Source organism: Brienomyrus brachyistius, chromosome 4 (genome assembly GCF_023856365.1).
Source record: "Brienomyrus brachyistius isolate T26 chromosome 4, BBRACH_0.4, whole genome shotgun sequence".
Classification (NCBI taxonomy): Eukaryota; Metazoa; Chordata; class Actinopteri; order Osteoglossiformes; family Mormyridae; genus Brienomyrus; species Brienomyrus brachyistius.
The window spans coordinates 37,942,849-37,968,624 of record NC_064536.1 but is presented as its reverse complement, the minus strand read 5'-3'; the positions used below and the strand labels follow the sequence as shown (position 1 = coordinate 37,968,624).

The 25,776-nt window shown below is 42.5% G+C and overlaps 2 protein-coding genes across 4 annotated transcripts in view; both read left to right on the top strand.

Moving 5' to 3' along the window:
• The first annotated feature begins 3,857 nt into the window (after positions 1-3,857).
• LOC125740876 (uncharacterized) lies at positions 3,858-12,771 on the top strand. Its single transcript, XM_049012680.1, has 5 exons — positions 3,858-4,013; positions 4,712-5,062; positions 11,134-11,307; positions 11,836-11,897; positions 12,058-12,771. The coding sequence occupies exons 1-5, from the start codon at positions 3,989-3,991 to the stop codon at positions 12,166-12,168; spliced, it is 723 nt and encodes a 240-aa protein (XP_048868637.1). The 5' UTR covers positions 3,858-3,988; the 3' UTR covers positions 12,169-12,771.
• An 8,215-nt stretch (positions 12,772-20,986) lies between these two features.
• LOC125740874 (uncharacterized) overlaps positions 20,987-25,776 on the top strand; it is a 43,867-nt gene continuing 39,077 nt past the window's right edge. For 2 of the 3 annotated variants that reach the window (XM_049012677.1, XM_049012676.1), the window contains exons 1-2: positions 20,987-21,159; positions 21,771-22,121. In XM_049012677.1, the coding sequence (XP_048868634.1) occupies positions 21,135-21,159; positions 21,771-22,121 (376 nt within the window). In that variant the 5' untranslated portion in view covers positions 20,987-21,134. The remainder of the gene's footprint in view (positions 21,160-21,770; positions 22,122-25,776) is intronic. The other variant, XM_049012679.1, reaches the window with a different exon arrangement.

Here is a 25,776-nt window from a genome sequence, read left to right as displayed (position 1 = left end):
TTGCAGAAGCATCGCAAGGATGATCAGTGGAAATCGGATGAACCGGAGCTCAATTTTAAGTATCATAGCAAAGGGTGTGAATACTTATGTACCTATCATGTTTAAATGTTTACATTTTTTTATTTAATAAATTTAATAAAATGTCTGAAAACATGTTTTCACTTTGCAATTATGGACCATTTTGCGTAATTTTGCAAAAGAAACCTATACTCAAATCTACTTTTGAATATGTCTGTAACGTAACAAAATGTGGAAGAAGTGAAGGGGTGTGAATACTTTCTGGTGGCACTGTAAGTGCTGTCATTGGACAATATGTTAATCATTAATCAATGGAACACCCAAACATTAATAGTGATTCAATGTCATATGATCAATATCTGTATACATATCTCAAGTAGAGTCTAGAAGCCGAGACAGATTCCGGTAAATTGAGCTAGATGGGTGGATTTTACCTTGCCACCAAGGTAAACCAATAGAGCAGGAGAATTGTGTTTGTTATACGTTTGAGCTCGGTTTGTTGGTGTTTCGTGACCAATCAGGATTTAGAAGTCCTTATTGGGAATTAGGTGTTATGGTTTATCAACTGGTTGCTCTTTGTGCTCCGAGTGACTTGGTACCAAGTGCCAGAGTGTGATGGGAGCGCTTTGCTGAATTGCTAGAATAAAAGAGATTTCCTTTACCTCACCAAACTGAGAGGTCCGACTTTTATTCTAAGTGTTATATTTGAAATTTTTCTACCACAGTGTCTTACTGGGAGGCCCCTCAGACATCGTCATCACCGTCAACAGGGCCTCCGGTGTAAGCATCATCCGTTCCTCTGCATGCAGAGAAGGTCCCCTGTCTTCAGGGCCAGAGGGCCCCCAACGCGTCCTCCTGGGTGAAGATAAGGCAGTGGTGGAAGGCCGCTAGGTCCTCTTCGGCCCTCCATAAGAACCGGGCCGTGTTGGGGAGGAGGGAATCTGAAGCCCAAAGTCAGACTCTGTTCCCCCAGGGCGGCTCAGGTCCTTCATGTTTATTTATGATTCTCAGGTTCATGCTTCAGCAGCCTGCAGTGGCTCGGTGGGTTTGGACGCTGCACCTGTCATCAGAAAGTCCCTCGGCACAGTGATGTCACCATGGGCCCCTGAGCAGGGCCCTTAACACTAACTGCAAATACATTTTGCTTTGGATTAATGCATTTGCTAAATAAACAAAGTAAATGACTTTGCGTCTCCTGAATGTGAAACAGGAGCTCAAAGCGCATGACTACTGGGGAGAGCTGAGTTTGCACACTGACGTTGGAAATGCTGTTAAAATGTTGCTGGAATGCCCAGCATCTTTCTGCACCAGTTTTGCTAATGTGTGATGTTTCTGCGTTCCTCCTTGTATGCTGTTACTCACGGCATCACGATGTGTGAAAACCACGTGGGGGCAAAAAGCTTAAGCTAGAAGCCTAGTATATATTACATTATACAACCTCCCTGATTGTGTTTTGCTTTGATGTTTATTTGTTAAAGCTGTGTAAGCAGCAGCTTCTCGAGCCAGACACAGGGGCAACACTGACCTCAGTGGTGCATCTGAAATGCAGCTTCTCCCAGAATGCCGAGCGGTGGGGGAATCTGGGCCTAGAACCTTAGAAAGGAGCCTGACTTCCTGTGCACTGGTACAAACAGCCTGTAGATGCTGCACCCTCCTTGTTGGAGGGGGGGGGGGGGGTCATTGTCGTGGGGGGTAGTATTTTTACCTTTAGACTGCTGCTGTTTGACTTTTCTGAAGAATGTAGCAGAAGTGGCTCTGAAAACAATTAACAGACTTCTGTGGTCCTCAAGAGGCAGATTCAACACACTGATGGAACATCAGACAGAAAGAGACATAGACAGAGAGAGACAGAGAGAGACAGAGGGAGACAGAGAGACATCAGCCCCAAGCAAACTGAACCACGCCTGGGGTCCCGTAGAGGGAACTGAAGCCGGTCCCTCAGCATTCAGCCGGTCAGCAGCACAGGGAGGCAGTTTTGTGTCTCCAGAGAAGCACAGCAGGATGAACACGCATGCTGTGTCTCTGTATACGAAACAGTGTTCATGGCACATTCAGCCTGCTTGCTTGACTTTCTTACTTTAAACATTCAGTTTCATTAGTGTTCTCAGTGCTGTACCTCCTTATAAACTACATTACACACTACATTTACATATATAATTCTGCATATGTCAATGTTCCCCGACACATTAGCTACACACTGTTTAGCAGAATCATTCCAGACAAATCAGTGTCTGTACCCTGAATTTACAATAAAGAAGAGCAAAATGTCTGTGGTCTAGAAAGATTCAGACTTGATCTTTCACAGTTTTAAAGTTTTGGATCAATAAGAGTGACTAATGTTTATGTCAATGTACAATGGAGCTCCATTTCAGTGTATGTGTAGTTTAAAGACTTTTAAATTAGTTTCAGTGGATGCATAACAATTACTAATTGAACCGGAAAACCTCTAGATGCGTTATGATAATGTTTTGGTCACAGTCATAATTAGTATCACCTCCCATTCTGAGCTTCCTGGGACAGACTCACCATGACTGAGCACATTTTCTCTCCCTCTTTAAACATTCCAGAAATTAGGTAAAGTCCTTCTCAGAGAGCTTTACTGGTGTCCTGCTGACACAAATCAGCTCCTCTCTGGGATTCATGTGAAGATCCTGTGTGTTTTATTACAGCTACAGAGGAGAGAGCAGACATTTTAGTGTAGCTTTGACCCAGAGGCCTGTGGCCCCATCGTCACCATGGAAACAAGATTCACAACCGCACCCTGCAGACGTTCAGGGTGAAGCTGTTGAAACCCACCAGCTTGTGAAAGACTTTCCATCAGCCGTTATTAACCTCAGTCACAGAGAGACCTGACAGTGCACCAGAGACACAGGCCACAGTTTGCTCCTAAATCAGTAAGCAGATGATTTAAAAGGCCCTGGTTAGTTTCTAAGCAGCTCCAGAGGGCCAGAGGTGGAGTTTCCTTATTTAGAGAAGCCCGTGATTGATTTAGAGAAGCTGGTGATTATCAGAGATCTTACATCAGAGACCGTAGCAGGTGTGGATCTTACCCAAACATGCAGATGAGCCCCACACTATGCTGTCTGTAGAATGAAGTAAGTAAGTAAATAAGTAGAGCTTTATTGTCATCCCAACAATACACAATAAGTATACAGTGAGACGAAATATCATTCTCCGTAACCATAAGTGCAACATAAAACACAACACCACAGAAGACAGATCACAATGGCAGTGGGGGGGGGGGGTAATAACTTACACTTCACCTATATACATATATAACCTGTTGCTCTGATCCCAAGCACTTTTTCAAGCCTTTGTGTATTCTTTAAGCCTGCATAGGATGTTACTTTCTTTGAACCACATCTGCACCTTTGATGCTGAATTCTTGGAGTTGCTGTTGCCATGTCAGATGAGGTGCAGATGAGTCCCACACTATGCTGTCTGTAGAATGAACAGAGCTGCAATCTGCATTATACTCTTTCATCTCATTTAAACAGACCAGAACTTTTTCAGGCACAAACCTCCCTGTATCCACAGCCCACTGGACCAGCCCACCCCCCAGAACCCCACAAACACGGGTACGAGGGAGTGCACTGGACCCACACAGATTGTGTTCAGTGAGCTTAAGTTAGCAGCTCTTGTGTTTTGCTAAACTGTCAGTGCTGTGCTGTGTTCACTCACTTTCTCTGTGATCTGCTGTTTATTTCTATATTTAGTGTGAATCTCTGTGGTGAACAGAGTCCAGCATTAAAGGACCAGCAGGTAATTTGGTACAAACTGCTCCTGCTATAATATCCGGGTTATAACAGAGCAGAGCTGTGAGTGTGAGATGTTGTTTACTTCACGCTTTTGGCTAACAGGCTTCAGTATCTATATTTCCTTTTGTGATCTGACTCTCAACTTAGTACTTAACAAATTCAGCCTTGTATTTGAATGAAGATAGCTTCCTAATACTTAAATCTGCTTTAAAATGTTTTTCAGTCTCGCATTCCTTTGTAAGTATGAACGATTTAACATTTCATGGTGTTTTTGATATTTTAATGTTTATAGTGTTTAGTATTTCCAGATATGTCTCTGATCGATGTTTATGTTCATATTAAATATATCAAACGTGACTGCAATATTATTACAAAAAATACAATCAAAATTAAACTGAAAATGCTGATAATAATGTCAGTAATGATTATTAGTCGTTAATGATGTAACCTGAAGAAATGACGCCATAGAGCCGAGGCTGTGATACTGAGAATAACGTGACTGTTTGAATACAGAGATGCTGACTATTATCTTAATTTCAATAAAACGCAACAACAAAAGTTAATGTTTTGAAGGAAGTGTCTTACTTACTGTTGTTTTATGTGGTACAAAGCCTTTCACACAATCTAGAAGACTTGTAAGAATTTATAAACAGATGTGATGTGAGACAGAAATAATCTTAGAGCATATTGTCCATTTACAAACAGCTTCTTACTAAACATGTGAACCATTTGCTTTGTAATGACAAACAGTTCAAACTGGTTTTCTTGATTTTAGCGGTTGCAGATTCAGGGTAAGAATGTCCCAGGTGATGCAGGGCACTATTTTAAATATCTTAATGCAGCCTGAATGAAGCCTGTTTATTATTACCTCAACACTTTATAGCTTAATTCAGCTTTTATTAATATCATATTTACTCTGTTTTCTGTGTCTCCAGGTTGCAGTGCTGCTCTAGTGACCCAGGCTGAGGAGCCGACGGTGATAGAGGTCCAGCCTGGAGGAGCAGCCACTCTGCCTTGTGGGATCCCTGTAAAGACAGAGCTTTCCTGGTTTTCCCTGCAGTCAGACCACATACCAGTCAGAGTCATGGACCTGAGGTTCAGCTCTGGATTTGATATGAATCTTGATAACATCAGAGATGAATACAGAGGGAGGCTGGTTCCTGTTTCTGACTCTAACACACACAGTCTGCAGCTGAAGAACATCACTGAGGCAGATCTGCTGATCTATTGCTGCATCCAAAGCAGTGATCTAAAGTTTGGAAACTGTACAAAGCTGAAATTCACAGGTAATTTAATTTAATTCAATTCAACGGCAAATTATGGTAAATGTGCAACTATGGGGCACCAAGTGTCAAGCCCTCATTTTCGTGTAAAATACATTCTCAGCCACAAAAAGCATCATTTAATGAGGAAATCAAGTAATTCCTTACAGTATTCTGTCCACAAGAGCAAAAAGACTTCACTTTCTTTCATGCACAGAAATCAAAAAGGAATGTTTCATTTTGTTCACAGAATTGATATCAGCACTTTGCATTTCGTCAACAGAAGAAAGACATTTTGTGGTCGAAATGCATTTCGTGAATGATGCACAGTCATTTTGTGGATGAAACTGATTTTGTGGAATTGGAAAATGGATATTGTCTTTTGCTGTTTCACGAAAGGCACCACAAAATACATTTAGTCTTTTGCCAAGTCCCAAAATGTCTTTAGTCTTTGGCTGAGTCAGGAGAGGAGCACCCATGGGGGAGGGGGGTAGTACCTTGCTGTGCCCAGAAAGTATAGCACTGGCTTTGATTTTGCAGACACGTTTAATTACAATTAACTTGTATTTAAATGTAATAAATATACAAATAACTCCTGGGCTAATACTTTTACTGTTGTATGTACTCATTAGTGTCACTATTCTTTTCATTACACGTTTTATATTTTTAAGCCAAGCCAATGAAAGATCTCGGCGCTGATTCTCTCCATTTGTACGCTATGTTCCCATGCCATTTTCCCCAGAATAACACTGTGCCTGATAGTTCAGATCAGAGACACACTGGGTAGCCTGCATGTAATATGCAACAATAAATTGGCGAATATGAATGGATTAACACAAGGAGTCACAGACTACCTGCCGATCCTTGTAGAATCGCTGATGTAGCTACAGTTACTCAACCTGGTCCGCACAGTGTTCAGGGGAACAGCCAGGGCAGGACAATGACTAGTCAACTGCCTATTGTAAAAAACGGTTCTTCTTATGCTACTAATTAGTCAGTGATTACTGTTTTTGACATGAAATCAGGGTTGTCAACTTTGGTCAGATGGCCGGTCAAGCTATACGAGCTTTAAATATGTGGTGTATGCATAGACATTATATTAGCTAGCATTTAGGAAAGTAAACTAGATAAACAAGTCTTATACTTTCTGACAGGCAAGATCCTAAGTTATTTTCAGACAAAATTTGATTAACATCTACTGTACCGTTTTCAAGAAAATGCACTTTGAAATCCATGCTATATTTGCCTATACGTATAACCCATGCTTGACAGGCTATTTCTCAGAATTTTCCCATAAGGTAAAGTAACTATTGCGTAACATTTTTGTATGTTTGAATATGTCAAAGGTTTTGGATCCCCCCTCCTCCCCCCCCCCCCCGATAGAAACTTAAATTCAACTCCATGTTCAATTACATTAGCCGAGATCAAATTTGGTGAATAATATCAAATGTCATTTTTCAAATATCCTTCATAAACAAACATTTTTAGTATATTTAGTTTTGCTCCAGCACGTCTGGTTTTTCTGTTTCATATATAATTCATGTCACACCCGGCTCGTAAGCTCCTCATGTGTGCCACGCCCCCCTGATTATCCACGTGTGCTTCCCTGATCGTACCCAGCTGTAGCCTGTTGTCTTGCCTATTTCAGTCCACGTCTTGCCTCAGTTTTTGGTCCGTCATTGATGTTGGTGAGTCTTCGAGCTGCTGTTCTGTCCTGCCCGTCCCGTTCTTTAATAAATCCCCAGTTTTCCCCGACTTGCGGCTCCCTGCCTGCTTCCTACTCGCTCGCCTGCCCGTGCGCTTCACCCGCCTCACCGCGAACCCTGACAATGCATTGCGTACCTAATAATGTCATTCTGATACCAGTCATATAAAATCACCAGTAACCTGTCAACGACTCATTTTTTATACAAACTAGTCAGCAGGGTTTACAGACAGCTTGCAATTATGTAAAGTTACAGGTATGCTGTTGCTGGTCCACTAACGCCAACCTTAAACTTCGTTAAAGCGTTGGATAAGGAAAGTGAAGCTTTTCAGTACCTAGTCAGTGAATTTCCAGAAATCAGTGATGCTAAATTAAAGGTTGGAATCTTTGTTGGACCACAGATAAGAAGGTTGCTGAAGGACAGTGTATTTGCAGCCAAAATGGTGACAGTGGAGAGGCAAGTCTGGGAAGAATTCCGTAAAGTCATTGATGGATTTCTCGGAAACAAGAATTTATTTGACTATGAGGTTCACGTCAAGGATATGATATGTCGTTTTCAAGATCTTGGATGTAGAATGAGTGTTAAGATGCATTTCCTAGTCTTGCACCTTGATTACTTTCCTGAAAATCTGTATAGTGAGGAGCAAGGTGACAGATTTCACCAAGATAGTAGTGAAATTGAGCGAAGATACCAAAGATGTTGGAGTGTAAATATGATGGCTGATTATTGTTGGAGTTTGTCTAGTACAGACAAAATCCTGATGCTTCATACAAAAGAAAATCATTCCGGAAACAGTTTCGCAGTGCTGAGTGACCAGCAAAGACATGATAAACAGTTTATTTAATGTCATGTAATAATTTATGTTGAACTTTAATTATAAATTATGACAAAACCAGACGTGTGGCAGGAAATTGGAAGCCATATTCTGAAACGACAATGACGCACTTGTTTTTGTTAAATCACCTAACAAAAAAATTGAAAATGTCGGCCGATGTTTTTAAAATGAGCGTTTGAGCTCGACATTCATTTTAGCATACTCAGTGTCTGCATGGTGGGACTACCCCTCCTCTAACAGGAATATTTTACCAATGAGATCTCTGAAGGAATCTGACTCAACTATCTATAACGACAGCATGTTCACAACAACATACATGGCTAACTGGTCTGTTTAGTTCAGTCTGTGTCACACGTTTTCAGGGAGCGGAAAAATCAAGCTTGGACTGCTTGGATGGCGTGTCTCCGTCTCCTTCTTTGTTAGTGGAGCTCATGTTTGCTGGACCTGGTTTGTGCTACTATCAACACCGGCATTCTTGGTCACTAGTTTTGTAGAAGCATGTGATGATGAGACGTGCTTCATGAGATGAGAATTACTTACGATTGATCCATTGCCAGTGAAGTATCTGCGATTCAGACAGGTTGTGACCCTACCTTGTCCAGGGTGTATGACATTACACTGAAGGGCTGGCCAAAGAAGAGTAACCCATCACTGCTAAGTTGTTCCGGTTGGCGATAACAGCTAACAGTCAGTACATTAACATGCACAGCTAAGCTGAGCTGCAGTTATAGCCTGACTATGCCATTCAATCGGGCTACTGTCCTTGTCCCAGTATACATGCACGGGAGGGGAATCAATTTATTGACCAAAGTATGTTTGACTCTGCTACAATAGGTGGCAATATGCCTCCATTCAGCTTGTTAGTTATTGGGCTTTTTCCAGTTTACTTATTACGTCACAGATGTTCTGGATCGGACCAGGGAAGCAGGAGCAGGAAGACGGAGAGTCGGCGAACGAGGGTTTATTAAGAAAACACCAAGGATCATAACAAGATGGACGTTAGACTTCAATGACCGGACTGGGGAAAACATAGCTAACGCAGACTTAAATACCTATTTCTAATGACAACAAGAAACTGCTGGTAAACAGGAGGAATCCACACGAGGTTAATGAGGGGGCGTGACACATGGGAGGAGCTGACGTTCGGGGCAGGACAGGATGTATGGAAAAATGAAGTGACACAAGCTTTAATTGCGATCGGTGGCCTGTACTACGAAGCGGGGTTACTGGCTTAACTGGCGTAACTTGTCGGATTTAAGTTAGTCTGGGCAAAATGTAAGTGAACAAATATGAAGTCCTATGAAGTTTAAACTGCGGTACCTTAAATCCGACAAGTTACACCGATAAGGCAGTACGGGCCACAGGTTTGTTCTATATGAACAAGGATTAGCTCACACACTTAATCAGTGTCCGTGCATGGAAATCCATTCAGTCATGGCCTCGCCATTCAAGGATGAGCGAACAATTGCAATCGGTGCACAAGTAATAAAAATAGAATTTGAAATTGAGAGGGTTTTGTGCAATCGGAAAGATCCTTTATTATTGCTGGATTATTTTGTTTTCAAAAGATACCTCTTCAGCCGAGATGGAATATTAAATCTTAAAGATTTATTGGCTCCGTATAGTAGGAGTCCAACTAGGTGAAGTCAGGCTCTCACAGCCACACAGACAATGTGCATTGCCTTGAGATATTTTGGAAGCGGCAGTTTTTTTATTTACTGTATGTGATGTATAAAATATATCAAAGAGTGCAGTTTGCCAGGCAATTTGCCAAATCTGTTCGGGCCTGAAATATTTCCTTCAGGTTTTCATTGTTTTTCCCGGACACCTGCGAGTGCAGGCAATTAAAGAGGCGTTTTATGCCATTACAGGCAATATCCATCCATCCATTTTCCAAACCGCATATCCTACTGGGTTGTGGGAGGTCCGGAGCCTATCCCGGAAGCTATGGGCACGAGGCAGGGAACAACCCTGGATGGGGGGCTGTTAGGAGAAAGCGCCGTAGCTTTCACTCCTACAATCTCCTGTGTGAGGAAGCGCCGCAGCTTACCACTCACACACTTCCACTTTTAGGACCCAGGAATAACCAGACAGCACACGTCTTTCTGTTTTACTTGCGCAAGGGTGCCCACTTCAGGTGCAACAGACAGTATCTGCGCCTCTGTTGAGTGTCACCCAGGACAGTCCCTTGGCTTCTTTATTTATAGGGTAGGGGAGGGGTTGCATGGGTCTTGTCTTTAAACTAGTCAAATGCTGTGTGAGGCCTCCGTGAAACAGGGTTAATACAAAGCATTACATATCTCAAGGTGGGCCCCCTGCTATGTTGACAGAATCTGTTTCCTTTCTCAAGGTCTCTTATTCCTGTTTCACAATCTGGTAGGCCCCTGTGAGGACATTTTGTCTGCAACCCTTTCTGGGCCATGGGTTAGTTGTTAAGGGTTGCACGTACACATATAGGAGGATAATAATATGATAAAATACACAGATACACTCTAACAGGGGCCAGCCCGTCGCAGGGCACACTCACACACCATTCACTCACGCACGCACACCTACGGGCAATTTAGCAACTCCAATTAGCCTCAGCATGACTTTGGACTGTGGGGGGAAAACCGTATAATAATAATAATAATAATAATAATAATAATAAAAGGTCCTGCCCGGATTGCGTGAAAAAGGGAGCCTGTTTTTTTACATTTTGTGGAAGTCAATGAGAGACTTGCCGATCAAGTTTTCTAGATTTGATATATATGGGATTTTTAAGCAGTGTAAGTGCGCACAATCGCCTCGGGTGAATGGATCCAGCTAGACTAATCTACTACACAGCTGCCTTTGAAAAACCAACTTATCCCGGATTAGTTTCACCAGCATTAACTCATCCAAGACGAGGCGTCTGATCTCGGATGATTTATGTGACGTACGGAAAATACCCCCCAGGTCTGTTTCCTGGTTTATCATGTTTTGTTTTGTCCCCTGATTTTTGGTCACCTGTTCTCTGTATTTGCCTTTCCTGAGCACCAACCATTTTGCCTGTGCTCCTGACTACCAGAAAGCTGAACCCGTGGTTTTGACATACCGAGTCTGTATCGTGTATGGTGTCAAGAGTGAGTGCTGTTTTCATTGTTCGATTTATTTGTATATTTGGATAGAGAAATAGTGAGAGTGATTGCCTTTTGTTTCAGTTTTCTTTTATAGGTGAGTTAGTTTGGGATTTTGTGTGGTAGATTGTTTTGTTTGTCATGTTGTCTTGGGTCACCCTTGAAGTCTGTACCTACACTGGTGAGCAATCTTGTAAATACACACTCTGTTTATACAGCACGACCTGTTTTGTGCACCAATGTTTGTTCTGCCCCCCCACATCACACATCCACCCACACATGTATTCTGTTACTCCCCAACTCCATAGACTGCGCCTCGTAACAATGAATTTGTACATTTATTAATTATGTAGTAGTTTCAAAAGGAAGGTTTTGATGTGAACTAGAAGCTATTCATAACAGAGATCACATGTTATCAACCTTAAAGTGATGATGTTTATACTGTGATGTTTACAGACCCTCCTGGAGGCCAGTCTACTGCCCACCCTCTCCAGTGCCCGACCCCTCAGCCCGAGACCCTGAACCCTGGGCCCTGTAACCCTGACCTCCTGCCTTGGATTCTCCTGCCTTGTGTCGCCCTTCTCATTGCTACCATCTCATTACTCTGCTGCTATTTGTGTTATAATCAAGGTCAGACATGTATGATGTCACTGTGTTTTATGTTCCCTGTCTGTTTGGTCCTTTCGTTTCTCATTCAGCCCCAGACTGGGCCGTAGCAGATGTGCAGTCTGTCAGGTACAGACACTATACACTTCCTGTGGGCTGTGTGTTAATACACTGTGATACAGTGTAACTCTGACTTTCTTCCTTAGCTAAAGGCCAGTGGGGCTCAGTGGGTCACACCTCCAGGACTGCTGAGCAGTGAAAGTGCCAAAGTTACACCCAGTACCAGCTGCCTTAGTGTCAATCTTTATATAAAATATTAGTAGCTTAAATATTCAGGCATACATCAGCTGTGGCTGGAAATCTTTATGTCTGACCATTGTTTTATTGTATTTCTTGTTATAAAACCTCAAACCTGCAGCCAGTCTCTTTGTAACACAAGTGTGTCCAGCATGCAAGGTGCAGTGAGACAGTGTGAGAGCAGCAGCCCTTATCAGCAGGGCTGGTAGAGCACCCTGTGCACTCTGTGAATGACGTCACTCTTAACTGTTTCAGCGCCGCTGAGGAAGAGCTCTGACTCACAGCAGAGGGGAAGCAGGACCAGCCAACACGATCAGGTACTGTCACTGACAGGGCTTTCTGTGGCCTTCAGACCACAGCGGAATCGTCTCTCTTCTTATCTATAACCAAATACGCTTCACTGGATGTTTTCCATTGACTGATTTTTTGTTTTAATTTATCCTATTTTGAAAATATAACTTCTTCTTTTCTTTACAGGGAGAATCTCATGAGGTCCAGTATGTATCAGTGAAGTTTAAATCATCCATGAAGCGAGTCCAAAAGAGAGCAGAGGATGAACAGGATACTGTGTATGCTGGAATTAAGTGATAGGCGTGTTTGTTCCTGAAATGCTGAGCACAGAACAGAAAACAGCCACAAGGAAAGATTCATAAACTGGAAGATTTAGTACAGACGCTCCTTTAATTACGAATGAGTTACGTTCCGAACAGTCGTTCGTAACTTGAAATGTTCGTAAGTCGTTATTCAACATCATCTTAAGGACAAACACAAAAGTACAAAGGACAATGATGCTGGGAGTACGCACGCTACGCTGCTGTGTGGCGGGAGTAGCAGCCAGAAGTCGTACTTGGCAGAATTGGTGTGCAGAGAAACAAAATTGATGTTGCAGACAGTGCACTTCGCTCGTATGTCTGAAAGTTTGTAAGCTGAAGTTAATAATTAGAGGAGCGTCTCTATTGAATTTGTTATTTTTTAATTTATTGGAAATGTTTTAACTCATTTATTAATTAAATATGGCAAACTTGATTAACCAGACTTGGACATAACCAGATATTGAATTAAATTCTACAAATTGGTTGCTGCCATCAGCTTGTGTTGGTTACTCCACTGATTTGTTCAGGTCATTCAATTACCATGGTGAGTAAATAGGTGATGGTTCAGTTTTTTCACAGTCAAGGTCAGTGAACAACATCCTTGCTGTTAATGAGAGAGATACACTTCTGCCACCTACTGGTGTGATGATGTACAGGCATCTGAAAAAATAAGTACAGGGGGTCCTTGGGTTACGACACAGTTCCATTCCTATGAAGGTGACATTACCCGGTTTTGGTGTAAGTCTAAACACACCCTTTTTCTGATCTCTTTACAATGTCCAATTTTACTTCCATTGTGACTTTCCTCTTCGCAAATGGAACACTTACACTTTTAACAGTCCAAAATGGTGTTGGTAAGCATACTGGGGGATGCCAACTCTCTCACTCACTCTCAGTGTTGCTAAGACCAAGGAACTGATAGTGGACTTCAAGCCGTGTTACTGCGTATTCTTCTACCTCGCGCAAACAAACCAGTTTGCCCACGTAGTCTGAAAGTAATCGTAATCTCCAAACGTTTTATGTCAAGACATCGTTACCCAAGGACCCCCTGTATGGCTAATACAGCTTGAGCATAAAATATACCGAATAATATGGTATAATTATCAGTGATAAAGTAACATAACACTTTATTGAAAAACACAGAAGATGACACTTTCCCTTTCCATACTCATAGGGCAAATGACAAATCTGAAGGATTCTATTAGGTGACCGTACTCAAAAATCCAAAGCATGGAGCAGAATCATGATGTCCATCCCCAATGAGCACTGACCCATGGACACAAGTTCTGCTCCTACTCCAGACCCCTAGGAGGCACTATGCCACTTTATATTAAATACACTGAAAATGTGCGTTAGCACTGTAGCCTGTTTGTTGTCTGGACCTGCATCTGTGTCACCCTCCGATTGTGAGAGTAACTTATGTAGGGTTTGGGTTTGGCTTAACCTAAGCAGTGTCACTCTGTGATTGTCTGCTTCTTGATGTGTAAATATTAGCAGGCGGGGCTGCATGGGTTCATGTCCTCCAGTGCATCATCTGCCTGGTCGATCTGCTTCTCCATGCTGCTGATTAGGATGGAGCAGTTAATAACCTGCACACGGTCTTCACTGCCAACCACCAAGCTGACCCTAACCCACAGAAGTGCTCCCTCCAGTGGTTAAGATGGAGTTCCTGCGCCATATCATGAAAGGTGAGGGTGTGGCGACAAACTTAGGCAAGATCGTGGTGCACTGGCCCACCCCACAATTTTGCTACCAAACTCCTCAGTTTCCTGGGTCCTACCTTGATGATTTGTGAAGACCTTTTCCAGCACTGGCAAACCACTCCACTGGATCATGGAAATGGTGCGGCTCTTCAAATGGTCCAAAGATTGCACCACTGCCTTTAACCGCCTCCAGACTGCACTAACTGAAGTGCCAATGTTGTCATACCCCAACCCAGCACTCCCCTTCATTATGGACATGGAGGCCAGCATGGTTTTGCAGTGGTGTCGTCCCAGGCGGAGCCTCAGGAGGGTGGATGAAAAAAAGACGTGTTTCCTACCACAAGCTCCTGGCTGTCATCAGGCCTGCTGTAATTTTCACTTCAACCTCTGCAGATAGTGCTTTCTATCACATACTGACCACACGTCTCTCACCTAGGGGGGTTGTGCAGGGGTTTGATTTTGAGGCCCAGATTCCACAGAAATGCAGATGCTCTCTCTCACTGCCCCTGTAAGATGGAAAACTGTTGTCATACCCACCATCTGAAGGAGTGCAGCCAAGGGTGGATGGCAACAGTGGTGACAACACAGTAGAACATCGGCTGCAAGGAGACCATCGATCGCCAGAGGCTGCAGGTGGAGCAGGCGAGTGACCCAGTACTGGCCCAAGTTGCTAAAACTTTAGTAATAAAACAAAAATGACATGCTGAAAACCTTCTGTGGGGTCATTCTGTTGTGATCCGTGTTAGGCGAGCAGGCAGGGATGGGGGAATCAGAGTCAGGTAGATGGTGTTCCATCACACAGGGCTTTATTTAGGGGAAACACACCAGACATACGTCAATGACAGACCTGGGGAAACAGACTTGAACGCGGACTGAAATACACAAGACTAAATGGCAGGAAACGTAGAACAGCTGGCAAAACGGAAGGATTCCACACGGGGTTAACAAGCTCCAGGAGAGGGCTGGACGGAGGGACGTGACAGCAATTTGGCGTCTCATTCTTGGTGTTAAGAGCAACCTTTCTCAAGAGGAACAACAAGGGATGCACCTAAAGTTAAACGGCATTTTTTAATGAGAAACTGAGAAATATTCATCTTTGTGGGGACACTCCATTCATTTCTATGGGCATAACCCTAATCCTAACTATGACAACCTTAACTCTTACCCAGCTCAAGGCTTAACCATAAATAACTGGAAAGAAATATATAAAACTTTTGGCCATTTTACTCTTTTTGATTGATCACAGATTTTTATAAAATTGAGGTTACCCTTGTGGAAAAAAGTAACAATCTCCACATGGCAGAGAAATCTGGGGCCTGGATCACTAAGCAGGATTTCTTCTTTAGCCAGATAACTTGTAGAATTTAATGTGCTCCAGCTTAAATCGACATTACCTTCGTTCACTTTCATTTAGCCCAGACTACCTTAAATCCGACAGGCTAAGCAAGAAATGAAGCTTCATGATACAGGCCCCTGGTCCCCACAATGTAATACTTACAAAAGCAGGCACATTTCTGACAAAACCCACCTTCACTTTATGATGTCCAGGGTAACGTTCCATCTTGTTGACATATCCTGTGTGAGAGTCTCGGTCTTCTGTCCATGTACAATTTGCTGTTGATTTGGCTGCGTTTACAGTAAAATGTCCAGCTACCTTTCTGCATTTTGCTACTGCAGTATCAAAAAAAAATGTTCTGCAAAGACACTGTGATGGAGGATTAGAGGCTGTGTGCAGTGCTAGGCAAGTACTCAAATGGCAGTTGTTTGGCCACTGCTATCATGTTCCGCGCACTATCAGTGATGAGTGTGCTGACTATATGTTCGATGTTCCACTGTTTCGCTACTGGCATAAACTGGCCAGCGTACGCTTCAGCGAAATGCTTTCCTCTGAATGCAGCCAATGCACACGACCGAAGCTCCCACTGCTGGCTAAAATGATGCGCAGTTACTCCAACATAACTGTGATTGCTCAGTGAAGTCCAATAACCCCCAGTTAGCATAATTATCCTAGTCTACCCCAACTCTTTTGCTCTTTGATCATCAAGCATCTTCAATACGATCGTAGCTCTGGATGGCAATTCATACAGTGTCACCAGAAAGTATTCACACCCGTTCACTTTTTCCACATTTTGTTATGTTACAGACTTATTCTGAAATAGATTTGAGTGTAGTTGTTCCTCAAAGATCTACACACAGTACCCCATAATGCCAAGGCAAAAACAACTTTTTAGAAAGATGTGCAATTTTTTTATTGCCAAAATCTCGCTAATCCAGTGTTTCATAAGAATTCATACCGATGGCTTAATATTTTATTGAAGCACCTCTGGCTGCAATCACAGCCTCAGGTCTTCTTGGGTTTTCTTCTACAAGTTTGGCACACCTGTTTTTGGGGATTTTCTCCCATTTTCCCCTGCAGATCCTCTCAAGCCCAGTCAGGTTGGATGGCCAGCGCCGGTAGACAGCCGTCTTTAGGTCTTTCCATAGATGTTTCATTGGATTCAAGTCCGGGCTCTGGCCGGGCCATCCAAGGATGGCTTTGTGTTTCGGGTCATTGTCATGTTGGAAGATAAATCATCGTCCTAATCTGAATTCCAGAGCACTATGGAGTGGGATTTCTTGAAGAATCTCTCTATATTTGGTTGCTGTCATCTTACCCTCTATACGGAATATATAGACAAGTGTGTGCTATTCCAGATCATGTTCAATCAATTGAATTTACCATAGGTGGGCTCCAATCAAGTTGTAGAAGCATCGCAAGGATGATCAGTGGAAATCGGATGCACCGGAGCTCAATTTTGAGTATCATAGCAAAGGGTGTGAAAACTTATGTACCTATCGTGTTTAAATGTTTACATTTTTTAATTTAATAAATTTAATAAAATGTCTGAAAACATGTTTTCACTTTGCAATTATGGACCATTTTGCGTAAATTTTGCAAAGAAACCTATACTCAAATCTACTTTTGAATATGTCTGTACCATAACAAAATGTGGAAGAAGTGAAGGGGTGTGAATACTTTCTGGTGGCACTGTAAGTGCTGTCATTGGACAACATGTTAATCATTAATCAATGGTACACACAAACATTAATAGTGATTCAATGTCATATGATCAATATCTGTATACATATCTCAAGTAGAGTCTAGAAGCCGAGACAAATTCCGGTAAATTGAGCTAGATGGGTGGATTTTACCTTGGTAAACCAATAGAGCAGGAGAATTGTGTTTGTTATACGTTTGAGCTCGGTTTGTTGGTGTTTTGTGACCAATCAGGACTTAGAAATCCTTATTGGGAATTGGGAGTTATGGTTTATCAACTGGTTGCTCTGTGTGCTCCATGTGACTTGGTACGAAGTGCCAGAGTGTGATGGGAGCACTTTGCTGAGTTGCTAGAATAAAAGAGATTTCCTTTACCTCATCAAACTGAGAGGTCCGACTTTTATTCGAAGTGTTATATTTAAAATTTTTCTACCACAGTGTCTTACTGGGAGGCCCCTCAGACATCATCATCACCGTCAACAGGGCCTCCTCCTCCTGGCAAAGGGCTTCTCCGTCAGCCCCTGTCACTGTTTCCTCCTGCTCCAAAGTGGGCGGCTGGATAACCTCGCCCTTCTCATGCATAACAGGCAAACTGGCCAACAGGGCATCCACATAGGAGGGCTTCCACCGTGGGCAGCAGTGGGCTTGATGGTCCGAACATCTGGCACTGCCAGCAGAAGGGAGACTGTCCTTAATAAAAAAAGGTACCCCCTATTCCCATTGAGATTAAAATAGGCCAGGGGGTGGATAAACACACTTGCCCCACTAGGGTCTGGGCGGAGACGGACCTGGAACTGGTGTCTACCAGTCCAAACCCCCAAGTCATCCCTAATCTCCCAGGAAGCAGGTCCATAAAACATCCCAGGAAGACCTGGATGGCATCTGCAGTCACACAGGGGTTAAAAACATATACAGTTATCACCCTCTTGTCCCTGCACCACAGGGGTTCACACCCATAGCACGTCAGCAGAGGGTGTCCATCCTTCTGGCACTGCTCCTGGACTCTGGTGTAAGCATCATCCGTAGCTGTAACTTCAAAGAACTTTAGGGGACCATTCCTCTGCATGCAGAGAAGGTCCCCTGTCTTCAGGGCCAGAGGGCCCCCAACGCGTCCTCCTGGGTGAAGATAAGGCAGTGGTGGAAGGCCGCTAGGTCCTCTTCGGCCCTCCAGAAGAACCGGGCCGTGTTGGGGGGGAGGGAATCTGGAGCCATACTAGTCAGACTCTGTTCCCCCAGGGCGGCTCAGCTCCTTCATGTTTATTTATGATTCTCAGTTTCATGCTTCAGCAGCCTGCAGTGGCTCGGTGGGTTTGGACGCTGCACCTGTCATTGGAAAGTCCCTCGGCACAGTGATGTCACCATGGGCCCCTGAGCAGGGCCCTTAACACTAACTGCAAATTCATTTTGCTTTGGATTAATGCATTTGCTAAATAAACAAAGTAAATGACTTTGCGTCTCCTGAATGTGAAACAGGAGCTCAAAGCGCATGACTACTGGGGAGAGCTGAGTTTGCACACTGACGTTGGAAATGCTGTTAAAACGTTGCTGGAATGCCCAGCATCTTTCTGCACCAGTTTTGCTAATGTGTGATGTTTCTGCGTTCCTCTTTGTATGCTGTTACTCACGGCATCACGATGTGTGAAAACCACGTGGGCGCAAAAAGCTTAAGCTAGAAGCCTAGTATATAGTACATGATACAGCCTCCCTGATTGTGTTTTGCTTTGATGTTTATTTGTTAAAGCTGTGTAAGCAGCAGCTTCTCGAGCCAGACACAGGGGCAACACTGACCTCAGTGGTGCATCTGAAATGCAGCTTCTCCCAGAATGCCGAGCGGTGGGGGAATCTGGGCCAGGAACCTTAGAAAGGAGCCTGATTTCCTGTGCACTGGTACAAACAGCCTGTAGATGCTGCACCCTCCTTGTTGGGGGGGGGGGGTCATTGTCGTGGGGGGTAGTATTTTTACCTTTAGACTGCTGCTGTTTGACTTTTCTGAAGAATGTAGCAGAAGTGGCTCTGAAAACAATTAACAAACTTCTGTGGTCCTCAAGAGGCAGATTCAACACACTGATGGAACAACAGAGAGAAAGAGACATAGACAGAGAGAGACAGAGAGAGACAGAGGGAGACATCAGCCCCAAGCAAACTGAACCACGCCTGGGGTCCCATAGAGGGAACTGAAGCCGGTCCCTCAGCATCCAGCCAGTCAGCAGCACAGGGAGGCAGTTTTGTGTCTCCAGAGAAGCACAGCGGGATGAACACGCATGCTGTGTCTCTGTATACGAAACAGTGTTCATGGCACATTCAGCCTGCTTGCTTGACTTTGTTACTCTAAACATTCAGTTTCATTAGTCTTCTCAGTGCTGTACCTCCTTATAAACTACATTACACACTACATTTACATATATATTTCTGCATATGTCAATGTTCCCCGACACATTAGCTACACACTGTTTAGCAGAATCATTCCAGACAAATCAGTGTCTGTACCCTGAATTTACAATAAAGAAGAGCAAAATGTCTGTGGTCTAGAAAGATTCAGACTTGATCTTTCACAGTTTTAAAGTTTTGGATCAATAAGAGTGACTAATGTTTATGTCAATGTACAATGGAGCTCCATTTCAGTGTATGTGTAGTTTAAAGACTTTTAAATTAGTTTCAGTGGATGCATAACAATTACTAATTGAACCGGAAAACCTCTAGATGCGTTATGATAATGTTTTGGTCACAGTCATAATTAGTATCACCTCCCATTCTGAGCTTCCTGGGACAGACTCACCATGACTGAGCACCTTTTCTCTCCCTCTTTAAACATTCCAGAAATTAGGTAAAGTCCTTCTCAGAGAGCTTTACTGGTGTCCTGCTGACACAAATCAGCTCCTCTCTGGGATTCATGTGAAGATCCTGTGTGTTTTATTACAGCTACAGAGGAGAGAGCAGACATTTTAGTGTAGCTTTGACCCAGAGGCCTGTGGCCCCATCGTCACCATGGAAACAAGATTCACAACCGCACCCTGCAGACGTTCAGGGTGAAGCTGTTGAAACCCACCAGCTTGTGAAAGACTTTCCATCAGCCGTTATTAACCTCAGTCACAGAGAGACCTGACAGTGCACCAGAGACACAGGCCACAGTTTGCTCCTAAATCAGTAAGCAGATGATTTAAAAGGCCCTGGTTAGTTTCTAAGCAGCTCCAGAGGGCCAGAGGTGGAGTTTCCTTATTTAGAGAAGCCCGTGATTGATTTAGAGAAGCTGGTGATTATCAGAGATCTTACATCAGAGACCGTAGCAGGTGTGGATCTTACCCAAACATGCAGATGAGCCCCACACTATGCTGTCTGTAGAATGAAGTAAGTAAGTAAATAAGTAGAGCTTTATTGTCATCCCAACAATACACAATAAGTATACAGTGAGACGAAATATCATTCTCCGTAACCATAAGTGCAACATAAAACACAACACCACAGAAGACAGATCACAATGGCAGTGGGGGGGGGGGGGTAATAACTTACACTTCACCTATATACATATATAACCTGTTGCTCTGATCCCAAGCACTTTTTCAAGCCTTTGTGTATTCTTTAAGCCTGCATAGGATGTTACTTTCTTTGAACCACATCTGCACCTTTGATGCTGAATTCTTGGAGTTGCTGTTGCCATGTCAGATGAGGTGCAGATGAGTCCCACACTATGCTGTCTGTAGAATGAACAGAGCTGCAATCTGCATTATACTCTTTCATCTCATTTAAACAGACCAGAACTTTTTCAGGCACAAACCTCCCTGTATCCACAGCCCACTGGACCAGCCCACCCCCCAGAACCCCACAAACACGGGTACGAGGGAGTGCACTGGACCCACACAGATTGTGTTCAGTGAGCTTAAGTTAGCAGCTCTTGTGTTTTGCTAAACTGTCAGTGCTGTGCTGTGTTCACTCACTTACTCTGTGATCTGCTGTTTATTTCTGTATTTAGTGTGAATCTCTGTGGTGAACAGAGTCCAGCATTAAAGGACCAGCAGGTAATTTGGTACAAACTGCTCCTGCTATAATATCCGGGTTATAACAGAGCAGAGCTGTGAGTGTGAGATGTTGTTTACTTCACGCTTTTGGCTAACAGGCTTCAGTATCTATATTTCCTTTTGTGATCTGACTCTCAACTTAGTACTTAACAAATTCAGCCTTGTATTTGAATGAAGATAGCTTCCTAATACTTAAATCTGCTTTAAAATGTTTTTCAGTCTCGCATTCCTTTGTAAGTATGAACGATTTAACATTTCATGGTGTTTTTGATATTTTAATGTTTATAGTGTTTAGTATTTCCAGATATGTCTCTGATCGATGTTTATGTTCATATTAAATATATCAAACGTGACTGCAATATTATTACAAAAACTACAATCAAAATTAAACTGAAAATGCTAATAATAATGTCAGTAATGATTATTAGTCGTTAATGATGTAACCTGAAGAAATGACGCCATAGAGCTGAGGCTGTGATACTGAGAATAACGCGACTGTTTAAATACAGAGATGCTGACTATTATCTTAATTTCAATAAAACGCAACAACACAAGTTAATGTTTTGAAGGAAGTGTCTTACTTACTGTTGTTTTATGTGGTACAAAGCCTTTCACACAATCTAGAAGACTTGTAAGAATTTATAAACAGATGTGTAATGACAAACAGTTCAAACTGGTTTTCTTGATTTTAGCTGTTGCAGATTCAGGGTAGTAATGTCCCAGGTGATGCAGGGCACTATTTTAAATATCTTAACGCAGAAGCCTGTTTATTATTACCACAACACTTTATACCTAAATTCAGCCTTTATTAATATTGTATTTACTCTGTTTTCTGTGTCTCCAGGTTGCAGTGTTGCTCTGGTGACCAAGGCTGAGACGCCGGCGGTGATAGAGGTCCAGCCTGGAGGAGCAGCCACTCTGCCTTGTGGGATTCCTGTAAATGCGGAGCTTTCCTGGTTTTCCCTGCAGTCAGACCACGTACCAGTCAGAGTCATGGACCTTAAATACAGAGCTGGATATGATATGAATCTTGTTAACATCAGAGATGAATACAGAGGGAGGCTGTTTCCTGTTTCTGACTCTAACACACACAGTCTGCAGCTGAAGAACATCACTGAGGCAGATCTGCTGATCTATTGCTGCATCCAAAGCAGTGATCTAAAGTTTGGAAACTGTACAAAGCTGAAATTCACAGGTAATTTAATTTAATTCAATTCAACGGCAAATTATGGTAAATGTGCAACTATGGGGCACCAAGTGTCAAGCCCTCATTTTCGTGTAAAATACATTCTCAGCCACAAAAAGCATCATTTAATGAGGAAATCAAGTAATTCCTTACAGTATTCTGTCCACAAGAGCAAAAAGACTTCACTTTCTTTCATGCACAGAAATCAAAAAGGAATGTTTCATTTTGTTCACAGAATTGATATCAGCACTTTGCATTTCGTCAACAGAAGAAAGACATTTTGTGGTCGAAATGCATTTCGTGAATGATGCACAGTCATTTTGTGGGCGAAATTGATTTTATCGAATCAGAAAATGGATTTTGTCTTTTGCTGATTCACGAAAGGCGCCACAAAATGCATTTCGTCTTTTGCCAAGTCCCAAAATGTCTTTAGTCTTTGGCTGAGTCAGGAGAGGAGCACCCTTGGGGGAGGGGGGCAGTACCTTGCTGTGCCCAGAAAGTATAGCACTGGCTTTGATTTTGCAGACACGTTTAATTACGATTAACTTGTATTTAAATGTAATAAATATACAAATAACTCCTGGGCTAATACTTTTACTGTTGTATGTACTAATTAGTGTCACTATTCTTTTCATTACACGTTTTATATTTTTAAGCCAAGCCAATGAAAGATCTCGGCGCTGATTCTCTCCATTTGTACGCTATGTTCCCATGCCATTTTCCCCAGAATAACACTGTGCCTGATAGTTCAGATCAGAGACACACTGGGTAGCCTGCATGTAATATGCAACAATAAATTGGCGAATATGAATGGATTAACACAAGGAGTCACAGACTACCTGCCGATCCTTGTAGAATCGCTGATGTAGCTACAGTTACTCAACCTGGTCCGCACAGTGTTCAGGGGAACATCCAGGGCAGGACAATGACTAGTCAACTGCCTATTGTAAAAAACGGTTCTTCTTATGCTACTAATTAGTCAGTGATTACTGTTTTTGACATGAAATCAGGGTTGTCAACTTTGGTCAGATGGCCGGTCAAGCTGTCCGAGCTTTAAATATGTGGTGTATGCATAGACATTATATTAGCTAGCATTTAGGAAAGTAAACTAGATAAACAAGTCTTATACTTTCTGACAGGCAAGATCCTAAGCTATTTTCAGACAAAATTTGATTAACATCTACTGTACCGTTTTCAAGAAAATGCACTTTGAAATCCATGCTATATTTGCCTATACGTATAACCCATGCTTGACAGGCTATTTCTCAGAATTTTCCCATAAGGTAAAGTAACTATTGCGTAACATTTTTTGTATGTTTGAATATGTCAAAGATTTTGGATCCCCCCTCGATAGAAACTTAAATTCAACTCCATGTTCAATTACATTAGCCGACATCAAATTTGGTGAATAATATCAAATGTCATTTTTCAAATATCCTTCATAAGCAAACATTTTTCTCCAGCACGTCTGGTTTTTCTGTTTCATATATAATGCATTGTGTACCTAATAATGTCATTCTGATACCAGTCATATAAAATCACCAGTAACCTGTCAAAGATTAATTTTTTGTACAAACTAGTCAGCAGGGTTTACAGGCAGCTTGCAGTTATGTAAAGTTACAGGTATGCTGCTGCAGGTCCACTAACGCCAACCTTAAACTTTGTTAAAGCGTTAGATAAGGAAAGTGAAGCTTTTCAGTACCTAGTCAGTGAATTTCCAGAAATCAGTGATGGTAAATTAAAAGGTGGAATTTTTGTTGGACCACAGATTAGAAGGTTGCTGAAGGACAGTGTATTTGCAGCCAAAATGGTGACAGTGGAGAGGCAAGTCTGGGAAGAATTCCGTAAAGTCATTGATGGATTTCTCGGAAACAAGAATTTATTTGACTATGAGGTTCACGTCAAGGATATGATATGTCGTTTTCAAGATCTTGGATGTAGATTGAGTGTCCAGATGCATTTCCTAGTCTCGCACCTTGATTACTTTCCTGAAAATCTGTATAGTGAGGAGCAAGGTGACAGATTTCACCAAGATAGTAGTGAAATTGAGCGAAGATACCAAAGATGTTGGAGTGTAAATATGATGGCTGATTATTGTTGGAGTTTGTGCAGTACAGACAAAATCCTGATGCTTTATACAAAAGAAAATCATACCGGAAACAGTTTCGCAGTGCTGAGTGACCAGCAAAGACATGATAAACAGTTTATTTAATGTAATGCAATATTTTATGTTGAACTATAATTATAAATTATGACAAAACCAGACGTGTGGCAGGAAATTGGAAGCCATATTCTGAAACGACAATGACGCACTTGTTTTTGTTAAATCACCTAACAAAAAATTTTTAAATGTCGGCTGGTGTTTTTAAAATGAGCGTTTGAGCTCGACATTCATTTTAGCATACTCGGTGTCTGCATGGTGGGACTACCCCTACTCTAACAGGTATTTTACCAATGAGATCTCTGAAGGAATCTGACTCAACTATCTATAACGACAGCATGTTCACAACAACATACATGGCTAACTGATCTGATTAGTTCAGTCTGTGTCACACGTTTTCAGGGAGCGGAAAAATCAAGCTTAGACTGCTTGGATGGCGTGTCTCCGTCTCCTTCTTTGTTAGTGGAGCTCATGTTTGCTGGACCTGGGTTTGTTCTACTATCAACACCGGCATTCTTGGTCACTAGTTTTGTAGAAGCATGTGATGATGAAATGTGCTTCATGAGATGAGAATTACTTACAATTGATCCATTGCCAGTGAAGTATCTGCGATTCAGACAGGTTGTGACCCTACCTTGTCCAGGGTGTATGACATTACACTGAAGGGCTGGCCAAACAAGAGTAACCCATCACTGCTAAGTTGTTCCGATTGGCGATAACAGCTAACAGTCAGTACATTAACATGCACAGCTAAGCTGAGCTGCAGTTATAGCCTGACTATGCCATTCAATCGGGCTACTGTCCTTGTCCCAGTATACATGCACGGGAGGGGAATCAATTTATTGACCAAAGTATGTTTGACTCTGCTACAATAGGTGGCAATATGCCTCCATTCAGCTTGTTAGTATTGGGCATTTTCCAGTTTACTTATTACGTCACAGATGTTCTGGATCGGACCAGGGAAGCAGGAGCAGGAAGACGGAGAGTCGGGGAACGAGGGTTTATTAAGAAAACACCAAGGATCATAACAAGATGGACGTTAGACTTCAATGACCGGACTGGGGAAAACATAGCTAACGCAGACTTAAATACATATTTCTAATGACAACAAGAAACTGCTGGTAAACAGGAGGAATCCACACGAGGTTAATGAGGGGGCGTGACACATGGAAGGAGCTGACGTTCGGGGAAGGACAGGATGTGTGGAAAAATTAAGTGGCACAAGCTTTAATTGCGATCGGTGGCCTGTACTACGAAGCGGGATTACTGGCTTGTCTGGGTAACTTGTCGGATTGGCCTGTACTACGAAGCAGGGTTCCTGGCTTAACTGGCGTAACTTGTCGGATTTAAGTTAATCTGGGCAAAATGTAAGTGAAGAAATATGAAGTCCTATGAAGTTTAAACTGCGGTACCTTAAATCCGACAAGTTACACCGATAAGGCAGTACGGGCCACAGGTTTGTTCTATATGAACAAGGATTAGCTCACACACTTAATCAGTGTC